At 34.4% G+C, this 24,708-nt stretch overlaps 1 protein-coding gene across 2 annotated transcripts in view; it reads left to right on the top strand.

Annotated features, from left to right (window-relative positions):
- Nucleotides 1-8,475: 8,475 nt before the first annotated feature.
- The window catches only part of LOC143225049 (glycine receptor subunit alpha-3-like), a 107,272-nt gene continuing 91,039 nt past the window's right edge, over nt 8,476-24,708 (top strand). Inside the window, exon 1 of one of the 2 annotated variants that reach the window (XM_076453744.1) lies at nt 8,476-8,793. In XM_076453744.1, the coding sequence (XP_076309859.1) occupies nt 8,699-8,793 (95 nt within the window). In that variant the 5' untranslated portion in view covers nt 8,476-8,698. The remainder of the gene's footprint in view (nt 8,794-24,708) is intronic. The other variant, XM_076453743.1, reaches the window with a different exon arrangement.

Genomic DNA, 24,708 nt, shown 5'->3' with positions numbered 1-24,708 from the left:
TTCCTCACTATTATACCTCCTCCAACAAGTTGTAAAGTGCTTCATGTATTTTCTCCAAGTATTTATTCTACCGTAATTACTGTCTGATTATAACACACGTTTTCAGTCATTTCTTATGCGCAGTTTGTATTTCAAGCACCATTGAAGCTACATATTTCTATTCGCATATGCAATAAGCGGATTTTCGATTTATTGTAGACTTACAATATGACAGTTTAAGTAATGATATTTGGACGAAACGGTTAGAGAAAGCAAAATTTGACCACTTCTGGCGCAACTGGAGTCGATCACAATTTGACTTCTGTTTCATTCTCCAAATCTCGGTCAGCGATTCGAGGTCACATCATGAAACATATTATATTTCAATTGGCCGTATCTGATAGACCCTTATGAAAAACATAACTGAGCAGCTGGTCAAAGAAATGGTATTTTTATAACGATACTCCTGCTAGATGAGACTTTTTACAAATCTGAGGAATCATTGGTTTTATTCAAGGTATAAATAAGCATTTAATTGATATTAATCGCTCGATGAATTGTGACAATCTGTTTTGCATTAAATGGAACATTCTATATAAGAGTGTGTGGAGACCCTAACAAAGTGAACTGTCAGAGTACGTTTATTCTGTTTCAAAATATTACAAAAACCACGCATCAACAAAGTATTAACGACTGATTATTATACTAACACAAAATAATGTGGAATAATCATATTTCATGTCGAAAATGTTAACTAGAATAACAAATTAAGAACCGATTAACCACATGATGTTATTATTCCAAACATTATTATGGGTTGCTTTACTGGAACAAAAACACTATAATTGCTTAAAACATTATGTCTGGTTACTGGTTTACCACTTTCATTTAACAGTTTCGTCAAAAATCCTTTCCTTTGACAGTTCGATTCCTAAAGACATAGAAGCAGATATAAACACATAACTAAAGTTACCTTTTAATTTACTTCGAAAAATCGTCTGAGCTTTTTCTCGAAATGATTTGTGAATCGTTAGGCCTAGAGAAAACTGTCGATAATATAATTTCTTATTGAAAACTCTGGTAGCACTTGTCGATTAATTTAACAAACGTCTTTAAGTTATTTTCGTTTCTGTATTTTTCCTTAAATTTATTAAAATTTACGTATTATTTTATTAACGCCCACCGCTAGTACGACGGTACGTCTACGGATTTACAACGTTAAAATCAAAGGTTTGATTCCCCTCGGTGGGCTCCGAAGATTGTCCGTTGTGGCTTTACTATAATAAAACACACATACACTTTATTAAAAGTTATATAACTAAACCTACCTCATATTTTTCACGAAAAAAACACTTATTATACTACAGCATCATAATTGAAATAAAGGACATGACGATAAATCATTTTATTTTTATTTTTACAAGCTGCTGTTTACTTCTAACAGTATCTCACCAAGCTTATTTGTTCCGATTTCTACGCGAACCTCAGCTGACCTGGAAACCACATTGGTTTCTACAGTTAAAACAGAGAGTATTTTTCATCACGTTTTTCGATCACTAGCCCGTGACTTCTCGAAGCTAAGCTGTAGAGAAATATATGATTGGTTAAAATCGATAAGACTACGCTTGTTTTGAAGTTGCAGGACCATGTTAGCCATACCTCACTGACAATGATTTTTTGCTTTACCTACTGAGGAACTATAGATACTGTATAATATGGAAAATTTAAAAGTTTCATTTCGTAGCTGAAATCAATCCAGAATCACATTTCGCGATCTTTATAGTTTTCTCACGTTCGATGTAAGTGGAATTTCCACTTTTTAACTGAATAATTTTATGAGAATAGTTTTATTTTTTAACTTTTCCGAAAGACTGTTGATTGTTGATTTGCTTTAGGGCAAAATCACACTGAGATATCTCTTTAACTCGAACCTAGGATTTTAGCGGTCTTTCGTGTTATATCCGTAGATTTATCGCTGCCACACCGGAGAACTACTTGTGTCTTTTCACTTAACTGGCCTGTATAAAAATGAACCGAGAGGGGGAATGTGAAATGATTTAATAAGTGGTTTTTACTTGTCGTAGTTCTGATATCACAAACTCCGGTAACATATCGGTTGTTTTGTGCATTTTCGTAATACTACGCTATATTGTTTGTTCGTTTGTTTTGAATTTCGCGCAAAGCTACACGAGAGCTATCTGCACTAGCCGTCCCTGATTTAGCAGTGTCAGACTAGATGAAAGGTAGCAAACCATCAGCACCCACCGTCAACTCTTCGGCTACTCTACTACCCTCAGATTGCAAGTTACGCGTTCTATCTAATCACCTGGTCATGCCGGGTCACCATGCTTCATTACAACAACAGTAAGTGTACCGATAAGCAATGGGAATTACTCAGACACATCAGTACGTTAGTTAAACTAGTTTCGTTTGTTTGTTTTAAAGCAAAATCATATTGGGCTACCTGCTGTGTCCACCGCGGGGAAGTGAGCCCTGGATTTTAGCGTTGTACGTCCGTAGAATTACCGAAGGAAAATCCTTTATTCTTCTTCGCTGTTTCATTGGCTACCCAAAACGGACACACCCTAGTATGAGACACAAAATATTATAGGTTTTTTTTTTTTATAAACGCACAGTGAATCTGGCTACTAACTCTATTTTATTTCAAAGTTTCTCCATTTTGTCGATTTAGCATATTTATAATGCCTGCTCTGTCTAATTGCGTTGCTAATATCTATAATGTCTGCTCTGTCTAATTGCGTTGCTTAGCTAATTTTGTTCTTTTGTATTTTTCGCATAGATACTCGAAGAATATCTTCGCTTATTGTCCATAATTTTGAAATGATAGAGGGAAGACAGCTAATCAACATCATTTACCACTAACCTTTGAGTTTCTCTTCCCAGACTGAATAATGGGATCTTACCGTCACGTCTATAACGCACCCATAGCTTCAAAGTGAGAAGTGGATTTTTTTTAATGGTAGAGAGACGGGAACCATAAAAACTCGTATCCGCAGTCTAGCATGTTAACCACTTGTAAACATACCTTCATATAATACTTTCTCCATTCTAAACTCTGGATAGAAAGTTATGTAAACTGTCAACAATAAGTAAGATTTATATTGAAAACGTTAGAAGTTCAGTAGCGATACTTTAGTTAGAAATGCTACAATGTATTGGTTTAATTTCTTAGATTGCAAACAGATGGCAGAAACATCCCATATCTCTGTTATTAATTAAACGCTGAATCTCTAGCTTAAACGTCCGCTATAATCTAGTGTGAGAACTAACATCATTATAAGACCACTGCCTTAAAAGTTACATGTTCAAAGAATACATACAGGGCAAAACTTCATATACCAACTTCGTTATTTCTCAAATAACACTATTAAGTAATGTAACTGATTTAGTACAGTTAAGTTACGACATGAAAATAAGCAATAATTGTAAAAGAGGCTCTAAAGATTGTCATTTGGGCTATTTCTGAATGATTTTGTACATTAAGTTAAGTACCACAAGAGTTCTAGAGAGTAAAACAAGTTAACCATAAGACAATTCTAATTGCAAGATCAGACGTGATTTGTATGCCCAGTATGCTCATTGCGAAGAAAACATTTTCGGCATATTAGGGCCGTGAGTGAGCTGTACGTTATTTATCGGGCAGATAAAAATAGCCCAAGAGTTGGCAGTAGGTGATATTAAGTAGTTGTAATTCCTCTAGTTTATCATTTGAAAGTTACGTACAACTATATGCTGATAACTATTGTGCTGGCTTAAAACGAACACACATTTCTAGTGTCATACATGCATTATTTGTAACAAGTAATACCGAAATATTTATAAGTGGCAACCGTTGTATATCCATATTTTTATTATTTATTGAATATACAGGTCCAAATATGTGTTTGTCAACATGAAAATAATCGCAGTCCAGTTTTTATGACGTCTTTAATCTCGTGATGAAATTTAGTTGAATGGACGACAACTGTCTGTTGTAGAAACACAACCGAATTTCACCACGAATAGTCTGTCTAAAAAATCTGTCAAAGAACCTCCTCATTTTGACTTGCATTAAAACTGAGCTTTATTGATCAAAGCGTTGTTTCTGAAAAAGTATTTATGTTGGTGGGAAAATACCTTGACGTTTTCACAAAATTGTGATTTGGTTTCATTCCTATACGTAAGAATTATGCTTTTGGTTTTAATATGAACAATTTATGAATTGCGCATTAATGTTAAAACTACCAACGTTGTCTGCCGTAGTCAATACTTTCCAAACACCGACCAGAATAATTTGTTTTGTTATTAAGCATAAAGCTACACGAAGGGCTATCTGTGCTCTGCCCACCACGGGTATCGAAACACGGTTTCTTGAAGTATAAAACCGCAAATTTTATAGGGAGCGATCAGAAGGAAAGCATCTGTCAGTAGCCCACTATTACCCACCATTCTTGCCCTTTAAACTCTTATAACTCACCTACAGCTTAGAGTTGTGGAAATATTTTATGGTGCACGAATTCGAACAGACATTTCTGATAAACATATATTACGTTACGTTCCCCAACTTTAGTAAAAAAACAATCTTTCTCTTCATAACATTCCTATTACGCACGTGTTTTTGAAAACTGTAAATTTGTTTTTCAAGCTTACTTTTCAGAACTGTCAACGTACAGATTTCGACAAAAACAACAGTGTTAAAAACGAAACTAAATTCCATGAACTAAAAAATAAACAACAGTAGAAAAACAAACAAAGAAGAACGACAAAACCGTGACGTGGGACTGTAGAACTTTAGATTTCTAAACATTTCTAGACGTAACAAGACAATAAACACAGCTTTCAATAACTTAAAGCTTGCTCCTATATGCTATGCAATTCAACTAATACTTTAAAACAATATTTTTCTTTTCAGAGTTGCGTAGCAGTGTTGCATACATATTTATATACCACTTATTAAACAGACAACGATGAATATATTATTTTAATATATACATACATACATATGGTATTATGGATGAACTACGTAAACATCGGAGCTATCAAGGTACGTTGCATACTGATTCGTTCTTGCAAGATTTTGATAATTTTACTTAATCGATAAAATAAACTCGAGGTAGTGCAGCATTCTCTAAAGACTTTTGGAAGAGATAAACTGATCATAAAGTAGGAAATGTTCTTACCCTAAAATAACATTTAACGTGAGAAATGAATAGCTGGCTAAGATGCTGTCAGTTTATATTGTAATTATTGTCCCCCATTAAAATGTGTTTGAGTCATTGAGTGTCAGAGTTTTATATATGAGCGGACGGGAATTCCTCTACAGTAGGTGCCTGTAACTTGTTGTCGATAAATGCGAGCAATGAACAGACAGCACACAATCCAATTATTTTAAAATAACATACTCAAAATAAGTATGTACAATACATATGTACAGAAGACTCTTTACACAATAGAATAACAGAGTTGTATATAAATCTCTAAATAATTCTCTTTTCTTGTCAAAAGTTCACACAGGTTGATTCATTTACTTGAGAATCCAACTGACAAGATGAGACAAACAATTTTATCTACTTTATTTCTTACCGTACAATCTCCGATAGGCTCACTAACGTTACTCCGTGCGTTACTACAGTTGTATACAGAATTTTAAATAATTGTCTTCTTTTCGAGTTCAGTTACTTTAGAACACTCTTTGAGAAGACAAATTATTTCCTTATATCTATTAAACTTTGTAACTCACCTTAAAATGTCCGTTACAGCTGACACGCCGAATAACTTCACGTTTTCTAACTTTTTACTGATTGAACTTTACTTGAATTTGTTTTTCTCCACTTCTTTAGTTCTTAACTTACAGTCGCCATCCACCTATATAAATACATTATTCATTTGGTTATGGAGCGCTCTCTAACGTATGCGAGCAGCACTGATTAAATAATACGAGAAAAGCAGCACCGGTTCGAGTGACGTGACGTCAACAATATTAGTAAAGCTCAGAGAACAGTGTATTTGCAAACACAACGTACGACCGTTACCGAGTTACGCAACCAAACTTGTCATAATTATCACATTCTTGTTATGAAAAACTAATCAAATATTAAATATAAACTCACAATATAATGAAATAGTAACTCCTACACTAAACCGTCTTGTATATACAACATTCATAGCTAAACGGAATCAGCGAAAATGAATCCTACATATCTTGTTATGAAGTTAGGTTTTAACATAGCGCTTGAAGTTCTGGGCTGTGATTCTGTTTATCTGTGTATATGGAGTGATATATGTTAAGTATATTTTATCTAGCCAGTCATTTCTGTTGCCTTTCACTAGCATCCAATGCAAATAAAGATATAAAAATAGCAGTAACAGATATTTTTATCCGTTTCTTAACTGGACCGTGCAATAGTAAAATTAATAACCCCAACACCAAACATTTACCATTTATTAACTACCAACCTACTGCGATTGTTATTAAACATGTATATAGATATACGAGGATGGATAAAAAACGTTGTTATTTCGTTGCATCTTTTATTAGATAACAAAAAATAAGTAAAACTATGTTTTTATAACACATAGATCTGTTGAAATATGATCTAAAATTCTAAGTTTGACACTGGCTTACGTAAATACCTCAACTTTCTATGATTTTAATTACATTTTCTCATAAAAAACGTATTATGCCCCTGGTGTAGTTTCTTAGATGTTATTCCAATTAGCCTACAAAATTATTAAATAAGTTCCTCTGCAATAATCGAATGTAAAAATGAAACTTAAAATTAAACAAATTAGTTTTACAAGTTAATATTTAGTCGGAACTCCCTTTGACTTCAATGTCCCTTTGACTTCAGTGCTGCTTCACGTCAGCGTTGAGTGCTTTCAGTGAGTTTGTGTTGATGTTCCTGAGTTATTGACTGCCATCTTTCTTTGAGTACTTCAAAATGTTCATATTCCACGTTTGGTTTGCAGTATTTCTTTAATTGGTTTAGCTCAGCCCATTAGATTGATATTAGATGATTGACCATTCTATAACATCAGTTCTCTTATTTCTAAGATATCTTTTAACGACTCCACAATTGCACACAAACTTGGTTTGATCATTTTGTAGACTAAGTGTAATAAGAAGATATAAGAAACTACAACAGGTGCACATTTTTTATGAGAACATGTAACTAAAATCAGGAAAAGTTCAGGTAATTACGATATCCAATGATAAAGTTTAGAACTTGAGAACATATTTGAACGCACTCGACAAGATCTGTTAAAAAACATATAGTTTTACATATTTTTCTGTTGTCTAATCAAACATAAAACAAATTAATGACATTTTCAAGTGGGATCACTTTTTTGTCCACTCCTGTAAATATATACTTGTATAGAACATTTTACTGCACAATTAATTTTAGTGTAAATCCTTCTACAAAAGCTTACGTACTATGAATACTTTTGGAATATCGACTGATTAAACGTACGTTTTTCTGTACTTACGACACGTTAACAGTTGCAATAACCACAGCTTAAAGGTTTGTTGCTGTTTTTTTCTCGCACCTCGAAAACGTTTGTTTTACGATTTAGATTCTGTTTATAGCTTCTCTTTGAGACATATTTGATGATTTAAATGCTTAGAGTAACGGTAGTTGTTTTGAGACAGCACGTTCCGAAAGGATTCAGCAGAGGTCGTGAAGGGGCGAAAAGGGTTTAGATATGGTGCATCTACGGCATCATATTAATTATATATAATTAACTGATATATTTTAACAGATTAACTTCATTTCCTCAGTTTTTTCGCTCTCTGGTCATTCTGCAGGAATTTTTTTTTATTTTTCCATTTTTAACATTTGTTTTATGTATTCTCACAATAATGTTTAAGAACCATCTTCTTATATCTAACTTTTAATTATGAACTGATAGATTAGCGTGAGGACATCTAGTTGTCAGTGTCCTTCGCCAATTCTAGAGCTACTTTTTTTTCCACGGTATTTGACAGCAAATTTTATAGTGCTCCCACGGCCTAATATTCGAACGAGATTTTAGTAAGGGGACGAGAACCAACAACCCCCGGATTCACATCCTGTGCACCCTAACCACTGACCTTGTTTTAAATATTTTCCATGTTTTTTTACATGCTTGTTTTAAACTTCTAAAACTAACTTAAATATAAATTACACGTTTGGAACTTATATAATCGTAATAAGTTTTTGTTGTTGTTGTTGTTAAGAAACAGTCGTCATTCTTTGTTTTTTTTTAGTTGCGTAACGTAAAGTAGGTCCTAACTGTTCGTGAAAACCCTTGGGTTAAAGAATACAAAAGGTACTTAAACAAATGTTACCTTCCATCAGAATAACATAGTTAGGTTACATTGCGATATTCTGTCATCTATCTTGTGGTCCCTCTGTTGTTAAAAATCTGTATCAACATCATTTAACTCATTTCAACCTACGCTGCTATTGCGCGGTAAGTGAATATTCTAGGTAGGTTACGCGCATCTATGAGAGTAACCGAAGTGAACGCGAAGAATGTAAAAGCACAGAACGCCGAAACGTTCTCTTTTCTGCCGCCTATCTGCGCAGGACGAACAACGTATATACGATACTTCGTAAATTCGTGTTTACCTAACAGAGATAACACCTTCGCCACTCGGTATAATAATAGTGGCCATATAATAGTTAAAAAGTTGCTAAAACACTCAGCTAGGCTAAGACAATAATCTTCGAGGAAAATGCAAAAATTACAAAGAATAAGCAGAAAAAAACATGTTGTCTCTGTTGTGCTGTTACTGCTTCTTACTCCAAGCCTACCTAAAGGCCAGAAAAGGTAAGCATATAACTTAATACTTACATTAAAGAGGATAAAAAGTGGATATTGTTGCTTTCTGCTCTATTCCTACTTACCAATAAACAATGATGACACAAACCATCTGCACAGTAAAGGACAGTATTCTCAAATAGACAGAAATACACATATACGTTTGTGTTGTGTATTGTATACATATATAAAAGACGTCACGAGGCTAGTTAATAGAAAGACAGCACAGCCCTAGATCCCACGTTCGATGCATAACACGAGCTTACACTCATTTTTAACTTCGTTTGTGATATACTAAAGGAAAGGTTGCTAGTCAACACAACAGGACGCCAATTCGTGGGCTACTCTTTATCGAAGGAAAACGGGATTGGTTGTCATATTATAACATCCCATGGCCGAACGGGCTAGTGTGTTCGGCGGTGAGATTCGAATCTATGACTCACAGATTCTAAATTAGCTTCCTTATACAGATTGCAATGTTTGGATTAAAATATTGTATGTAACCTTATCGAGGACGTGTCATTAAAACCAAAAAGATGGAGACATAAAATAATATACTTTTCCAGTTACTTACCGAATGTACTTACTTATCGATCTAATTTAACGTTTGTTCCTACAGTTATATTTACATTGTGACCAAGGTGGTTTATGTTTCAGGTGTTTCACAGGGTGTTCGGAAAGTCACTGTGCAGTTTTGTAATCATATGTGTATTCAGTCTATTTCAAGCCAGCAACTGATAGCGGTGTTTAGAAACAAAATGAGAAGGATTCAAGCCTGTATTGATGCCAACGGGGGTTACTTTCAACATTGTTTATAACAGTCATTCATATTTACCTCCTGTATTCTAAATTGAAACATGTCTGTTAATACATATATATAAGTGCACAGTGACTTTCCGAACACTCTGTATTTAATAATGGTAGATGAATATATCCTGGAGCAGGATAGGGTCATTTTGTTGCGATACACTGAATATATCAGAAGAAGAAATCACGTCTGGTAATTGTGGAAATAGTGAATAAAGCCTTATGTAAAAGTAGAGCATTTTGAGCAAGAACTCTTCAAATTGTTAATATACAAGGTTTATATTTAACATCTAAATCGTGCCTTTTCGTCATCAATTACTGAAATATCATAGCTATATCGACTGCCATTTATTTGAAATTTCTCACTTATACTATCTTTAGCATGTTATTTTGATTTCATAAGCCTATCAGCAGTCACTTAACCCAGTAAAAGATGGAAGTCCATAACTGTTCTTTAAAACTGTGGTTCACCTGTACGTAAGTACGCTACGTAATAATATATTACTACAAAGAGCTAAGTCTCAAAGACGTAATTTCAATACAACAACAGTATATAAACTGTATTTACGTAGATCCTTAGATTAATATATAAAATGTCTCCAATAACAAATTAATGGTTTCTGTGTAACTGGTCATCTACTGGGTCAGAGTTGGATTTTTGGATTTACAACGCTAAAATCCGTGGTTGACAGTGTTCAGATATCCCATTGTGTTGCTCTGTGCTACAACAAATGAACAATTAAATATTAGAAAAAATACGTTATATGAAATTTACACAGTTCTTATCGGTTTTCCAAAGTAAAACTTTTTTGTTTATTCTATACACACGTTTCATTAGGTTTACCTCGCATTATGTATTGAGATTGTTAAACCTTGTGAAACGTTGTAAATGAAATGAAGACAAGTTTTTTAAGGTACAATCAGTAAAAGCTTTTGTGAATACGTCTTGAATTTCAATACACATTTATGTAGTGTTCCAAAAAGCTTTTATAATAAACGTGATTGGACCGTCAATTTTCTTTCTCTGTTTTTACCACCATATACAAGTGTTTTACCTAAACTACTCATTATTTATTTTGTTTATAGAGTGGAATAAATATGTACTTGAGTATTTAACAATTAAAATATAAATTTACATTACTATACAAATTTGTATCCAAGTTTATCTCATTTGATGCCTATGCTCATATAGAACTGTTTATTTGATTTTTAGAATTTTTCGCCACAATTTAGATATTTGTAAACAGCATTCCTTAAGATAACATTTATACACAAGAGAGGGAAGGCAACTAATTAACAACACACACCGACGACTGTTGGAATACCTTGTTTGATCGCACAGTGGGATTTCACCGTTACTTCTGTACTGCACCCACGACCAGAAGTGTGGAGCTCATTTTAGAGGCATCGGATCAGAAATCATGGATTCACAACTCGAAGAACCTAATCGTTACAACACATAGGGCTGGACAAACGTATATTTCTGTTTAACAGTTATGTGAAAGCTTTTAATATAAATTACTGTATTTTGTAATTATAGATCTGATTATTTGCACTTTGCTTTTCTATGAGTGGTAATAAATACTAAATAAACTCTCGTGCATACGGAAGAATAAAAGAAAACTAAATGAACTCTCATATAGACAATTAGGTTAAGAGAAAACTAAATGAACTCTCGTATAGACAATTAGGTTAGGAGAAAGCTAAATGAACTCTCGTATAGACAAATAGGTTAAGAGAAAGCTAAATGAGCTCTCGTATAGACAATTAGGTTAAGAGAAAGCTAAATGAACTCTCGTATAGACAATTAGGTTAAGAGAAAGCTAAATGAACTCTCGTATAGACAATTAGGTTAAGAGAAAGCTAAATGAACTCTCGTATAGACGATTAGGTTAGGAGAAAGCTAAATGAACTCTCGTATAGACGATTTGGTTAGGAAAGAGCTAAATGAACTCTCGTATAGACGATTAGGTTAGGAGAGAGCTAAATGAACTCTCGTATAGACGATTTGGTTAGGAGAGAGCTAAATGAACTCTCGTATAGACGATTAGGTTAGGAGAAAGCTAAATGAACTCTCGTATAGACGATTAGGTTAGGAGAAAGCTAAATGAACTCTCGTATAGACGATTAGGTTAGGAGAAAGCTAAATGAACTTTCGTATAGACGATTAGGTTAGGAGAAAGCTAAATGAACTCTCGTATAGACAATTAAATAAACCCTAATTTCCCAACTAGGTTAGTAAGCTTATAGCGGTTCGTACAGAATGTGCCAAAGAAGAAGAAATTATTGAATGAACTTGAAGTTTTGACACCTGAAAACAGAAACAGCAGAGATACAGTTTATATAAATATATATTACAAGTAAAATACAAGGGTTGTCGTCGTTAAAGCGAGTTATTTTGATTTCGCTGGACAACTTTTGAAAACTTTGTTTAAGCATGCATATAGTACAGTAGGATACAACTGTTTTAACGATAAGTGTATGATATACTAAGTTGTATTCTGAGATTGAATCAGACGAAGATGAATAATAGCATTGAAATCTTTACAATAAAATATCATAGGTGGCGCTCTATCGCACGTCCTGGGTTCATTATTACATCCTTTCGTAAGCTTCGTGATATACCTCCAAAGATACAACTCACAAAAGCATCTTTTACTTTTGTTTATTTATGATTTTAGGCGTGTGTGATATTACCAGGCTCCTAGCTACAAAATACTGGTGTTCAAATTACAGAGGGTGTAACCGTAGTTTATATGTCATTGTGCGTAAGAAACTTAATACATGTACGCTGCCTATGACACGAATTCAATCTTCAATATGCTTTAATTATGCAACAACTTAGATTCACAAACATGCACACATATACGTACATGCAGGGGGAAGTAATCAAGGCAGACTGATAATGGTAGCTCGTCTGTAAAGCTCAACAATTACATTTTTATATGCTGAAAAACAATGTTTAGAAGTACGTGAAACGTTTAGTATTACTAGTTCCAACTAGTTGCAATAAGCCGTTAGGTAAGCTAACAAAAAACTTTATAAGAATCTAAAAGCCAAATTCGTCTGTAATAAATTTTTGATTTTAAAGAATAATAAACTATTAAATTACATACATACAAACAAACATCTAAAACTCTATGAGTAATGAAATATGCACAAACTCTCATTTTATTGTTTATCTACGTGCCTGGCATGGCCAAGTGGGTTAAGGCGTTCGACTCGTAATCTGAGGATCGCGGGTTCTAATCCCGGTCGCACCAAACATGCTTGTCATTTCAGCCGTGGAAGCGTAATAATGTGACGGTCAATCCCCCTATTCGTTGGTAAAAGAGTAGCCCAAGAGCTGGCGGTCGGTGGTGATGACTAGCTGCCTTCCCTTTAGTCTTACACTGCTAAATTAGAGACGGTTAGCGCAGGTAGCCCTCGAGTAGCTTTGCGCGAAATTCGAAACAAACCAAACCACCTACGATGATTGTGTGCCTGTATATATTTCCCTTAAATCTGTTGCTACTTTAACACGTAATAAAACAACGAGAATCAAACTCCGAATTTTTGGAGTTCTATGTCTACAAACTTACCCCATCACAAGACTTCTCTCTTACCGAACTACAAGTAAATATATCAAGGTATCAGTGAATTATCTTTTTGTGTTTTCTCTCGACATGCCGTTCGTAAGATAAAAAGCCAGTTAGCTGTTCGCACTTATTCACAGACATGAGAAGAACGTACGGGATTACAGAAACCTATCGGGCATTATAAAATAGTTTTAGTTAAATTTACTTCAGTGTTATGTGTCATAGTAAACATAGAGTTGATTTCAAACACCTCAATGGGTTTTGACGTATTACAAAAAGCATTTTGGCTCTAAGAACTTTATTACAACAAATACATCTGTAATAGGAACACAGTTTCAATTCGTATCTGAAGACGGCTGGTATTGGTATTAAAACTATTAATAAAATAATGTAGAGGACAACATTTCGGCCTTCCTAGTCAACCTGAGGATTACCTGAGGACGAAGCATAGTTCTTTACTTTATGTTAATAAAAGTTTTAATACGCATATCAGCCATCTTGAGATACATTTTTATTTTAAGTGGACAGTTTCAATTCATGCCAATAGTCAAGCAACAACAAAAAAACATTGCCAATTCTGGTAATACCATTAGAGGCAATTTTCTGGCACAACAATAAACGTAAGATCTAAAAAAAACATTTTAAAGTCTCTTTCTGAAAAGAACAAAGGCTGTAAAGACGGAGTTATTCTCTTAAGTTCTAGGAATTTACAATAAAACTGTATTCGACACAAATCACATTTCTCTCTTTCCTTCGAGTTAATAAGAACAGTAAAGCTATTTCGTAAATGTTACGATTGAAACTTCAGAACTCGGCCTTCTTAAGTGATTGTTAGAATTGTTAGCCAATCTACGGAACCAGAACACAAATTTGAACGAAAAGGTGTGGTCTTTGCTTACATGCTGAGTATTACGCATCTGCTCTCTCCAGTGGCACAGCAGTATGTCTGCGGGTTTAAAACGTTGGAAACCGGGTTTTGATACTCGTGATTGGCAAAGCACAAGTAGCCCATAGTGTAGCTTTGTGCTTAACTACAAACAAACATTACGCACCAGCAATAAGTTCAAATTCATTGACTTTCAACATTAAATTTCGATTCTACACAGTGGACAGAGTGAAGATAACCAATTCTGTTGCTTTGCACCAAAACAAAACAAACAATAACAAACACATGGGGCAAAAGATGTTCACTTTGCAACAGATTGATGACTATCTAAAAGCGTTTCTCATAATCGTAGCTACATTACAACATCGATAAGACACTGATTCTATAACGGATGCTTGAGATATCTAGAGGTGATTTCTTCTGTTGTAAGACTTTCCTAAAGTTTCCATAGATCATTTTATTAAGCATAATTTTTCTAATGGTGCCAGAACATACAATTTGATTCGCACCAGTACTGTGGACTAGCCATTTCATAATTCTTATGTCTTCATCTTTTCCTTTCTTCTCCTAAATTGATTCTTCAACATCATAAGACGTATTGATCGTTATCCGCTTTTATTCAAAGACAAAATTCATTCAAAACTCAGCCTTTTCACCTGATGATGGGCGTCGAAGAGGAATGTGAGATATTATTCATTTTTTATAATTTTATCAATTGTAACATATTTTCTTCTTCCGCGGTAGATTTGTTTTGTTTCAAAAGTTCTCATAAAATTTCTTTATTTGTTTTTTAGAGCTAAGGTCATACTGGCCTATCTGTTGTGTCCACCACAGGGAGTCGAATTTTAGCGTTGTAAGTCTATAATTTCTTTGTTTGTTTTGGAATTTCGCACAAAGCTACTCGAGGGCTATCTGTGCTAGCCGTCCCTAATTTAGCAGTGTAAGACTAGAGGGAAGGCAGCTAGTCATCACCACCCACCGCCAACTCTCGGGTTACTCTTTTACCAACGAATAGTGGGATTGACCGTCACATTATAACGCCCCCACGGCTGAAAGGGCGAGCATGTTTGGATGCGACGCGGGCGCGAACCCGCGACCTTCGGATTACGAGTCGCACGCCTAACTAGCTTGGCCATGCCAGGCCTAGTAAGTCTATAAACTTGCTGTTGACAAATGGAGACTTTCATATAGCTGCACAAGTGCTATTTGAGCACATTTGTTACCGTGTTTGAGCTGGTAAACTGGAGAGAGAGAGAGAGTGAACATCTCCCAACGTTAACTCTTAGATTACTATTGTGTGATCAAATAATGGAATTTTACTGGTGGTCTTACAGAACACCCGCGATCCTCAAAGTGAGTAGGTAATTTTGGCAGCAAGAGTCTTCTGCAAGCCATTAATCCTTAAATTTACAGGCACAACACGCTATCCATTAGACTCGCCTGGTTCACTGTGATAAAAGGTTTACCCAAATCATTAAATATACATCACCATGTTTTGTTTACACACTGATGTAAACTTCTTCTATTTTCTCACGATATCACCCTCGGGGACTCAGCAGTAAACACAAGAGCTCATTACATTAAACATAGAGATTCGATATCCTCGAAGGATACAGTGTAGATAACCCACTATGCAGATTTGCGCTGAAACACTAAACACATAGCATAATATATGCTTCCTAGGATTTTCTAAAAAGCTCGATTCTCTAATATCAAGCCTTTTTCACCTTTCTTAGAACTGAATCTCTTCACCATTAGAAACATAAGCGGCCTTGCTTCACCATCAGAAATATTATGCTTTTGGCTACACCATTAGGAACATTAGAGTTGGGATGCTCAAGCTGAACCGAACACCATGTTTGCTTGTTTTGAATTTCGCGCAAAGCTACTCGAGGGCTATCTGCGCTAGCCGTCCCTAATTTAGCGGTGTAAAACTAGAGGGAACCCAGCTAGTCATCACCACTCACCGCTAACACTTGGGCTACTCTTTTACCAACAAATAGTGGGATTTACCGACACATTATAACGCCCCCACGGCTGAAAGGGTGAGCATGTTTGATGTGACGAGTATTTGAATTCGCCGCCTTCGGATTACTAGTCGAGTGCCTTAACCACCCTGCATTTTATGATAACGTTATACAAGAATAATGTGGTATTATTAATATCATCGTTAAAAAGCTGTACAAACATAAATGTTTTCATGTTTAATTACACTTTAAAGGGTGAGGTTTGTTTTTAGTTGAAAGATAAACATGAAAAAAGCTTTAGTGAGCTAAACAAATATTTTATTGAATAAACCGATACAGTTAATATACGGGGCTGATAAAACCCGCTGTTTAGAATTTGTTTCTAATGAAATATACAGCTACACGAGGAGCTATCTGTGCTCTGCCCACCACGGGTATCGAAATCAGGATTATACTGTTGTAAGTCCGCAGGTATGCCGCTGTGCCACTGGGGGTTAGTGTTTAGGAGGTTCGACAAATAATCTGTTGGTCGCGAGATCTAAACCTAGCATCGAACATGCTCGCTCTTTTAGCAGTGGGGCGTTGTAATGTACCGATCAATTTCGCTATTGGTTAGTAAAGAGTAGCCCAAGACTTGGCGGCGTGTGATATTAACTTATTGCTTTCCCTCCAATCTTTAAAACTATGAACGTTTAGCTCAGATACTCCTTTAGTAGTTTTTGCGAAATTCAAAAAAATAATTAAACAAATGTTAAGCCAGTTTCTCATATCACGCACAGATTTTAAATGTTTTTTGTTATAACTGTAGTTTTAATGACAAGTGGTTTGTTACTACTTTAGTGTTCGTTTTGTAAGTAATTTCTTGTAATCTTTTTTTTTTTTATACGTAGTTTGTCATTGTTCTAGTTTCTTAATACTCCAGTACTTATTACTGTGATATGTTCTTACAAGTACTTCATTACTATAATATTTTAAAACAACTTTTATTTCTATAGTTTTTTTATACGTAGTTTGTCATTGTTCTAGTTTCTTAATACTCCAGTACTTATTACTGTGATATGTTCTTACAAGTACTTCATTACTATAATATTTTAAAACTATTTCTATAGTTTATTTGTTGTCACCGGTTCACGAGTAGTTTATTACTATCTATACCAGTTTTTTATTAATACGATACCATTTTTACACGTAGCTTATTGTTTTGTTTTGTTTTTCTTAATTTTGCGCAAAGCTACTCGAGAGCTATCTGCGCTAGCCGTCCCTAATTTAGCAGTGTAAGACTAGAGGGAAGGCAGCTAGTCATCATCACCCACCGCCAACTCTCGGGTTACTCTTTTACTAACGAATAGTAAGATTGACCGTCACATTATAACGCCCCCACGGCTGAAAGGGCGATGATGTTTGGCGCGACTATTACGAGCAACTCTTGGGCTAACCAACGCCAGATTCTAACGCCCCCACGGCTGAAAGGGCGGGGACGTTTGGTGCGACGGGAATTCGAACCCGCGACCCTCGGATTACAAATCGAACGCCCTAACCACCTGGCCATGCAGGGCCTTATTTTAAACTTAAGGTTAGTGTTATTTGCATTGTGTTCTATTAAATACTATAACACTGTAATAATAATAATTGAGATAAATAAAACCTTATAAGTGAAATAAAAAAAAGAAAGCTCTACAAATGAATTAAATGAAAATATTACATTCCTCTGTTCGTTATTTGGTTTGGCTATAATGAACGTCTTTATTGACTCGTTACTGTAGTATTAAATATAACAATCATGTGGAACAGCATACTTGTTGAGTATGCGAACACCGCGAACTTAATAGATAAATATCTGAAATAAGCCAACACGTGTGTGTGTTCTGGTGCTCTTATCGATCTGAACCTCAATTCCCTGTTGAGGGTTAGAATGCTTTTGCGGATATTTGTGTGTACAACATTCTTTAAAATGCAGGGAAACAATATACATCAAGCTAAGATGCTCAATATTTTTGAGGGCGAGTGGGTGTGGTTATCAATCAACCCTGTTTTATGGGCATATTTTTATACTTTGACTCTGGCTACTCATCAGTTTTGAAGTAAAGTGTGTCTATTTATTATATCAGTTCAAATATGCTTCATCAGGTTAACGTCTTTAGATGTTTTTTTTAACAATAACTAATCAAATTAATCTTAAATGTGATTGAGAAAATGCTAAATAATTGATGTTACTGATTTTAAATTTAAAACACAAGCTTAGGAAATCTGTAATAGTTTTTTTATGATTTTTTCAATAATTTTGCATAAAGTTACCGTTACTACAAGTGTTGAAGCATCGCGTTTAGGTTTCTGGGGTCAAGATTTTATGTAATTCTTATTTTCGCTTATAATAAAATATAAAAAAAATTATATGAATTCTTTTTTTCTGAGATTATCTGTTAGACTAGAGTAAACAAATGTTTTTGTATTACTTACATTAAAATAGGCATTAAGCTTTTAGGAACTTATGATAGAATTCTTCAGTGAGAAATAATAGAGAAAGAAAGTTAGTTAAGGGTTACATCTGAGTGTGTTATCTCCTGAAACATGTAACGAAATAATTTCGAAAGGATTCAATAAACACTTAAACAATTATCGATTGGTTTACAATGATTTTGATGTCACTATGTTAGTTAGTCATGTGGTTAAATGGGCTTTGTAATCCATATTCTACTGCGTCTGTAATAAATCAACTAGAGGATATGTTTATCTATAGCATAAATTTCTGAAAACTATAGAAAAAAGAAATGTCAAACGAAACTAATAGTTCGACAGGTGTTATGGCCAAACGTGGAGACAAACAGTTTGGAACAGCTCGATTTTCTTGGCCTGAATCCAATTTACAATAATTATATATCGAAAAACAATATTTTTGCTAGCCTACTGGTAAGCTGTTTGTCTCATCTTTATTTCTATCAAGATACAAATTACAAATCACAGTAGTTCAGTAGCGAATATTATAATGGACCGTTTAATTCGTTTGAATAAATAGGGATGACACCAATACGCACAAGAAATGAGAATATTTTTACTGCATCTAAACTAGGCTGTTTGTAATATGCAATCGAATTAGAGGATAATATTCAATGTTACTTCTTGTGAAATTACTTCGTATAAAAATTACGGTTAAAGTAATTTGTTATGAATACGAACGATGCGCATTATTGTTTTTCATTAAGAGTATGAACAAGTCAGTTACAGATGTCATCTTATCTCCTGAGCGTAACGCGTCAACAGGCGCAGATGCGTATATCATAGAGAAATATTTGTCATAACACTAACCATTATATTTTATGTCTGCGACAACAGAATAAAGAGAATGATGAGCTTTTTGGCATTCTTATTAAAAGTATATGACAATTTGACTAATTCAAGTGGAGAAAATCTTTATAATAAGAAAATAAGTAACTTGTTTGTTTTTGAATTTCGCACAAAGCTACTCGAGGGACAACTGTGCTAGCCGTCCCTAATTTAGCAGTGTAAGACTAGAGGGAATGCAGCTAAAAATCATCACCATACAATTCAATAGCCGTTGAAAATATTCTCTCAAAACTTTATTCCATAGCAAAATATAGATACTTAACTGTAACGTTTGGTCTTTACTCTATACTATCAACGTATAGTGGGATTGACGGTCACCTGTAACGTCCCCACGGAAGAAAAGGGCGAGCATGTTCAGTGTGACGGGAATTTGAGACCGCGATCCCCAGATTACGAGTCGAGCTTCCCTAACTACGGGGTCTTTGTTTAAGAAAATCAAATAATGAAGTGGAGAAAATACACAAAATCAAAGAAATTAACGAAGCTTATTGGATAGCGCTGTTAAATACTGTAACACCAAACGGTACCAATCTTGATTCCAGGGTTGATGACATTCGCAAGTCTCTGGAAAGATTTCCAAAACTAACTTCACGATTGAATTTACTTTACGTTTATGGTTATAATATATGTGTGTGTGTATATATATATATATATATAGGTTTGATTTCCTATATATTGAGCTACATTATTATTTTCTCTGTTTCCCACTGTCTTTTGCTGTTACTTAATTTTAATTTCTATTGTTTATTTTGATTTTATCTTATATATATTAATTAACTATTCTTATAACCATTATGAACTTTACACACACCTTTGACACAAAACTGAACCTGACATAAACAACTCTACGTTATGTTTGGCTTGCTCTCAAAACCAACTTACATTGAACATCCGGTTTACTTAATATCGACGTTCGAGCCTATGCGTTTCATCTCACTAATTAAACCTAACCCTTTAGACTCCTGAAGAAGGATAGTCAACTATTCGAAAGTGCTCGAGATTTGTATCTCGTTTTGAAAATATTACAACTTTTGTAGTTGTTCCTGTGTGTTAGCTATTTAACCCGAATTTAACGCGCTACATTGGTGAAATTTCTATTTGTCACAGACAGCACTCTTTGTAAAGAATTTGACCAAAAACATAGTGTGTGATCCCAGCAGTACTTACTGGAATTACTTCTAATGTTGATAATATTTTTGCTTTTCCTTTTACATTAATTGTAATACTGTTGTTTTTTGTTTGTTTTTTCCTTACTAGTGTGTTATAATGAGTCCTATAGACAACATCGCTATGATCTCACAAATAAATTAGGGTATGATTAATAATTAATTAATTAATAATTCTAGACTCAAATTTTACCCTGATATTAAAAGCATACTGACGTCATGAACTATTGTATATCATGCGTTGTGTAACAACGCCAACAAAAAAAAGACTTCTTCCATACACCATTTCCTCTTCTTCTCCGTGTATATTTTCCTCTGACTATTTTGGTCTTTTATGTGGATAACACAACTAACGAGAACAGAAAACAGAGCCCTAAATAATCGTTAGGTATGAAAAGCAAAACTGTGCAATACATTTATTTATTTTGTTCTGTTTTTCTTTCCTGTGTTTGCTTTATAATAAAGCAGTCACCAGTATTTTATATAAAGTGCCTAATGAAACGATAACTTTTCTGAAGCTCCTAGAATATTTTATTGGTTAAATTCCTTTCTTTTTTATGACTATCTGTTATTCTTTTTAAGCTTTTTTGCTGGGTTTTTAAAACGAAACTTAACTGTAGTTTTTCTTTATTATTAACTTTTCGGTATTGAAGATTTTGAATTTACTAAAATTTGTTTACGTTTTGCTCAAACAATTTTTAGAAATTAACTGACTTACTCATTTGATTATAAGCCGGTAGTAATACTGGGTTATTAACATTTTGTTATTATTTAGATACATTTACACATAAAATAAAGTAATCAACATGTTTACATTAAAATGTTTTCTAAATGCTGAAATTTGCATTAAAAATTTATTCTGGTATTAAACATACGAAGGTTTAGTTTGAATTTCACGCAAAGCTACTCGAGGGCTATCTGCGCTACATACCAAGAAAGTAAGATATTAAACATCTACTAAATTAATGTTACAAATATGCCTACACTTTTCTATAGTGTTATAACGTATAGCTTGCATGAAATATTTGTCTCATTCATCTTTATTTAACAGACTGGTGTGTTAAGACTGTTCAACAAAACACGGTAGGTATGATCAGTAGTTAACCGGCTCGGCATGGCCGGGGGGTAAAGGCACTCGACTCGTAATCTGAAGGTCGCGGGCTCTCCCCGTTACACCAAATATGCTCGCCCTTTCAGCCGTGGGGGCGTTATAACGTGACGGTCAATCCCACTATTCGTTGGTAAAAGAGTAGCCCAAGATTTGGCGGTGGTTGGTGATGACTAGCTACCTTCCCTCTAGTCTTACACTGCAAAATTAGGGACGACTAGAGCAAATAGCCTTCGTGTAGCTTTGCGTGATATACCAAACAAACAAACCAATCTTCTTCAGGAAGGTTCAAAGTTTCACAACTTTTTACTCGTCAAATACATTACTTAATAAACAAGAATAATCGTTCTCAAATAAAACAAACTCTGACTATTTAGAAATCTACTACGTCCATCCAGCTTCTCAGGTTCCATTTTTAAAGAAAGAGATTTGATCTTCTGACTTTTGTTATACCCGCTCTTTTTTTAGGTCTTTTCTATTTCTGCACATCTTCTGTAGTAACTTTGGTCTATTCAAGCATTCAAAATAGTTTTAATAGATTGCGCCATCAATATAAAACATCTGTAAATAAAATAGCAGTATTCCTTTCAGTAAAAAAACAAGGAACAAAGTTTCCGATCGTTACTATTCTGTAAAGAAAGATGCATTCACCCTTTGCTAAATTTCTGTTTTAGCATTTATTTATTAGCAATAACAAAGACGACGGTAAACCAACTGCACATTCTTCGACTTAAAACGTTAATTTTTCTCGCTGAAAGATCGCTAATTTGTTCGCGAAACGGATAATATATACTAGATGTATGTCACTAGCATTAGTCTCTGATTGATTCTTAATATCTCTGAGAGCGTTTCATGATGACGCACGAGACCACTAGGATCCGCCTTTTTCTCAGGGTTACATGGAACAAAATATTTTGTGTTATACAGCGGAGAGTAAAATTCAGAACGTATAGAAACAGTAATATTTATGGATTATAACGGTGTATTTAAAAATATCAAGGGTAATATTTTGATTAATCAGTTAAATATCATGAAGTGTCTTTATATTAGGTGTGTAAGAAAAACAATAAACAATACTAAGATAATGAAGAAACAGATAAGACAAGTCAACAAGCAATAAAACGTAAACATTACTTAAATGTATCGATTTATAGGTAGTTTTACTAAAACTAGTGTTTATTTATTTCGAATTTCGCATAAAACTATACCAGGGCTATCTGCTCCAGCTGTCCCTAATTTAGCAGTTTAAGATTACAGGGAAGGCAGCTAGTTATCACTACCCACCGCCAACTCTTGGGCTACTCTTTCACCAACGAATAATGGAATTGACCGTTACGGTATAACGCTCCCACGGCTGAAAAGGCGAGCATGTTTGGTGTGATGGAGATTCAAACTCGCGACCCTAAGATTACGAGACGAGTGCTTTAACCATCTGGCCATGCCGGGCCTACTTATCGTTTTTGTTTTTGTTGATATTAAGTTAACGCAAAGGTTTCGTTTTCCACCACCTACTGTTTTTGAGATACGTTTCATTGTGCGTTATGAGTTCAGTAGAAAATAAAAATAGAAAATCTGATGTAAAATCTGTGGAATAACATATCAATAGTCGGAGTAAGCAGACAAACAACTTATAAAAATATCATATATGTATATTCAAATATAAACAAATATCAAACTGTAGTTGTTCAATATGTTATAGGATCTTTTGGAGACAACCTTATAAATACTTGGGAAATGTTTATATAATGTGACAAGAACGTTACTCTGTTCGTCGTATTTACGTAACTACTGCGCTCCCAGTGGCACAGCGGAATATCTGTTTAGAATACCCTTGAGGGTCGCGAGTTCGAACCACCGTCACACCAAACATGCTCGCCCTTTCAGCTGCGGGGGCGTTATAATGCGACGGCCAATCCCACTATTCGTTGGTAAAAGAGTAGCTCAAGAGTTAACGATGGGTGGGGATGACTAGCTGTCTTCTCTCTGGTCTTACACTGTTAAACTAGGAACGGCTATCGGAGATAGCCCTCGTGTGTCTTTGCGCGAAATTTAAATCAAACAAACAGAATCAATATTCCACATAAATGAATACTTTCAGTCAGGGTCGAAATCTACAAGACAATTCAAAAAACAGTAATCTCTTATTATAAGGCCTCACGACAGGATTGGATGTCATAAAGGTTGAGGTTAGATCGGATATGACGAATAGTGATATATTTATCTATTTTATTGACTATTTATGAAAATTTATATATAGTCAAGATACACATAACTACACAACAGAAAATAAACAAATGATAAATTATAACACTTAAGCCACTTCAATGCCTAATGCGATCTAACACCGACCACGCCGTAAACGATAGACATCAATATTTTTTACGCTAAATAATAATCGATATAATCATTTTAACATTAATAAACACGGACATTTCTGTTCATTTGAAATTATTATTACATGGCTTAAGCTATCGACATTACTTTGGAAAGTTTTTTTTCATTCGGTTCTATTATTTTTAATACTATCTAAAGGGTTTCTAAGTTTTTAACGCAATACACACGTTCAAGTGTTTGTAATTCGTTAAATAAAACCATAAACACTGCCTTCGTACAGCGAATCTAGAGCGTCGTTCGGAAATTGACTTCATTCTCTCATTTATACGAAATGCTACTTTTGTAATATGCGAATGAAGTACACGTGGAAACATTCTCAAGTAAAACGTTGTTAGAATATTTATGTGACGACTGGTGGTATATTTATTTTTTATATTATTTTATATATAGGATGCCTATAGTTGAATGTACCGTCAATAACGAATAACTTTGTTGTTCTTTGAAGTAATAAAAATCGAATATAAATATAGCTAGCAGGTTTTTAAATTTTGTTTTGTTCTTGTTTTTTTGATAAACAACTTTTTATTGGAAATGCATATCTACATATGTTACAATAGTTCTTCATTCCAGAACTCCAAGAAACTCCTGGTCTGTTACGAAGAGCTATCTGTCTTCTAACAGGTTGGTTATTTAGTTAGTTTTTGAGTTTCGCGCAAAGCTACACGAGAGCTATCTG

This window comes from Tachypleus tridentatus, chromosome 9, assembly GCF_004210375.1.
Source record: "Tachypleus tridentatus isolate NWPU-2018 chromosome 9, ASM421037v1, whole genome shotgun sequence".
In the NCBI taxonomy this organism is placed as follows: domain Eukaryota; kingdom Metazoa; phylum Arthropoda; class Merostomata; order Xiphosura; family Limulidae; genus Tachypleus; species Tachypleus tridentatus.
This window is presented reverse-complemented; position numbering and strand designations above follow the sequence as displayed.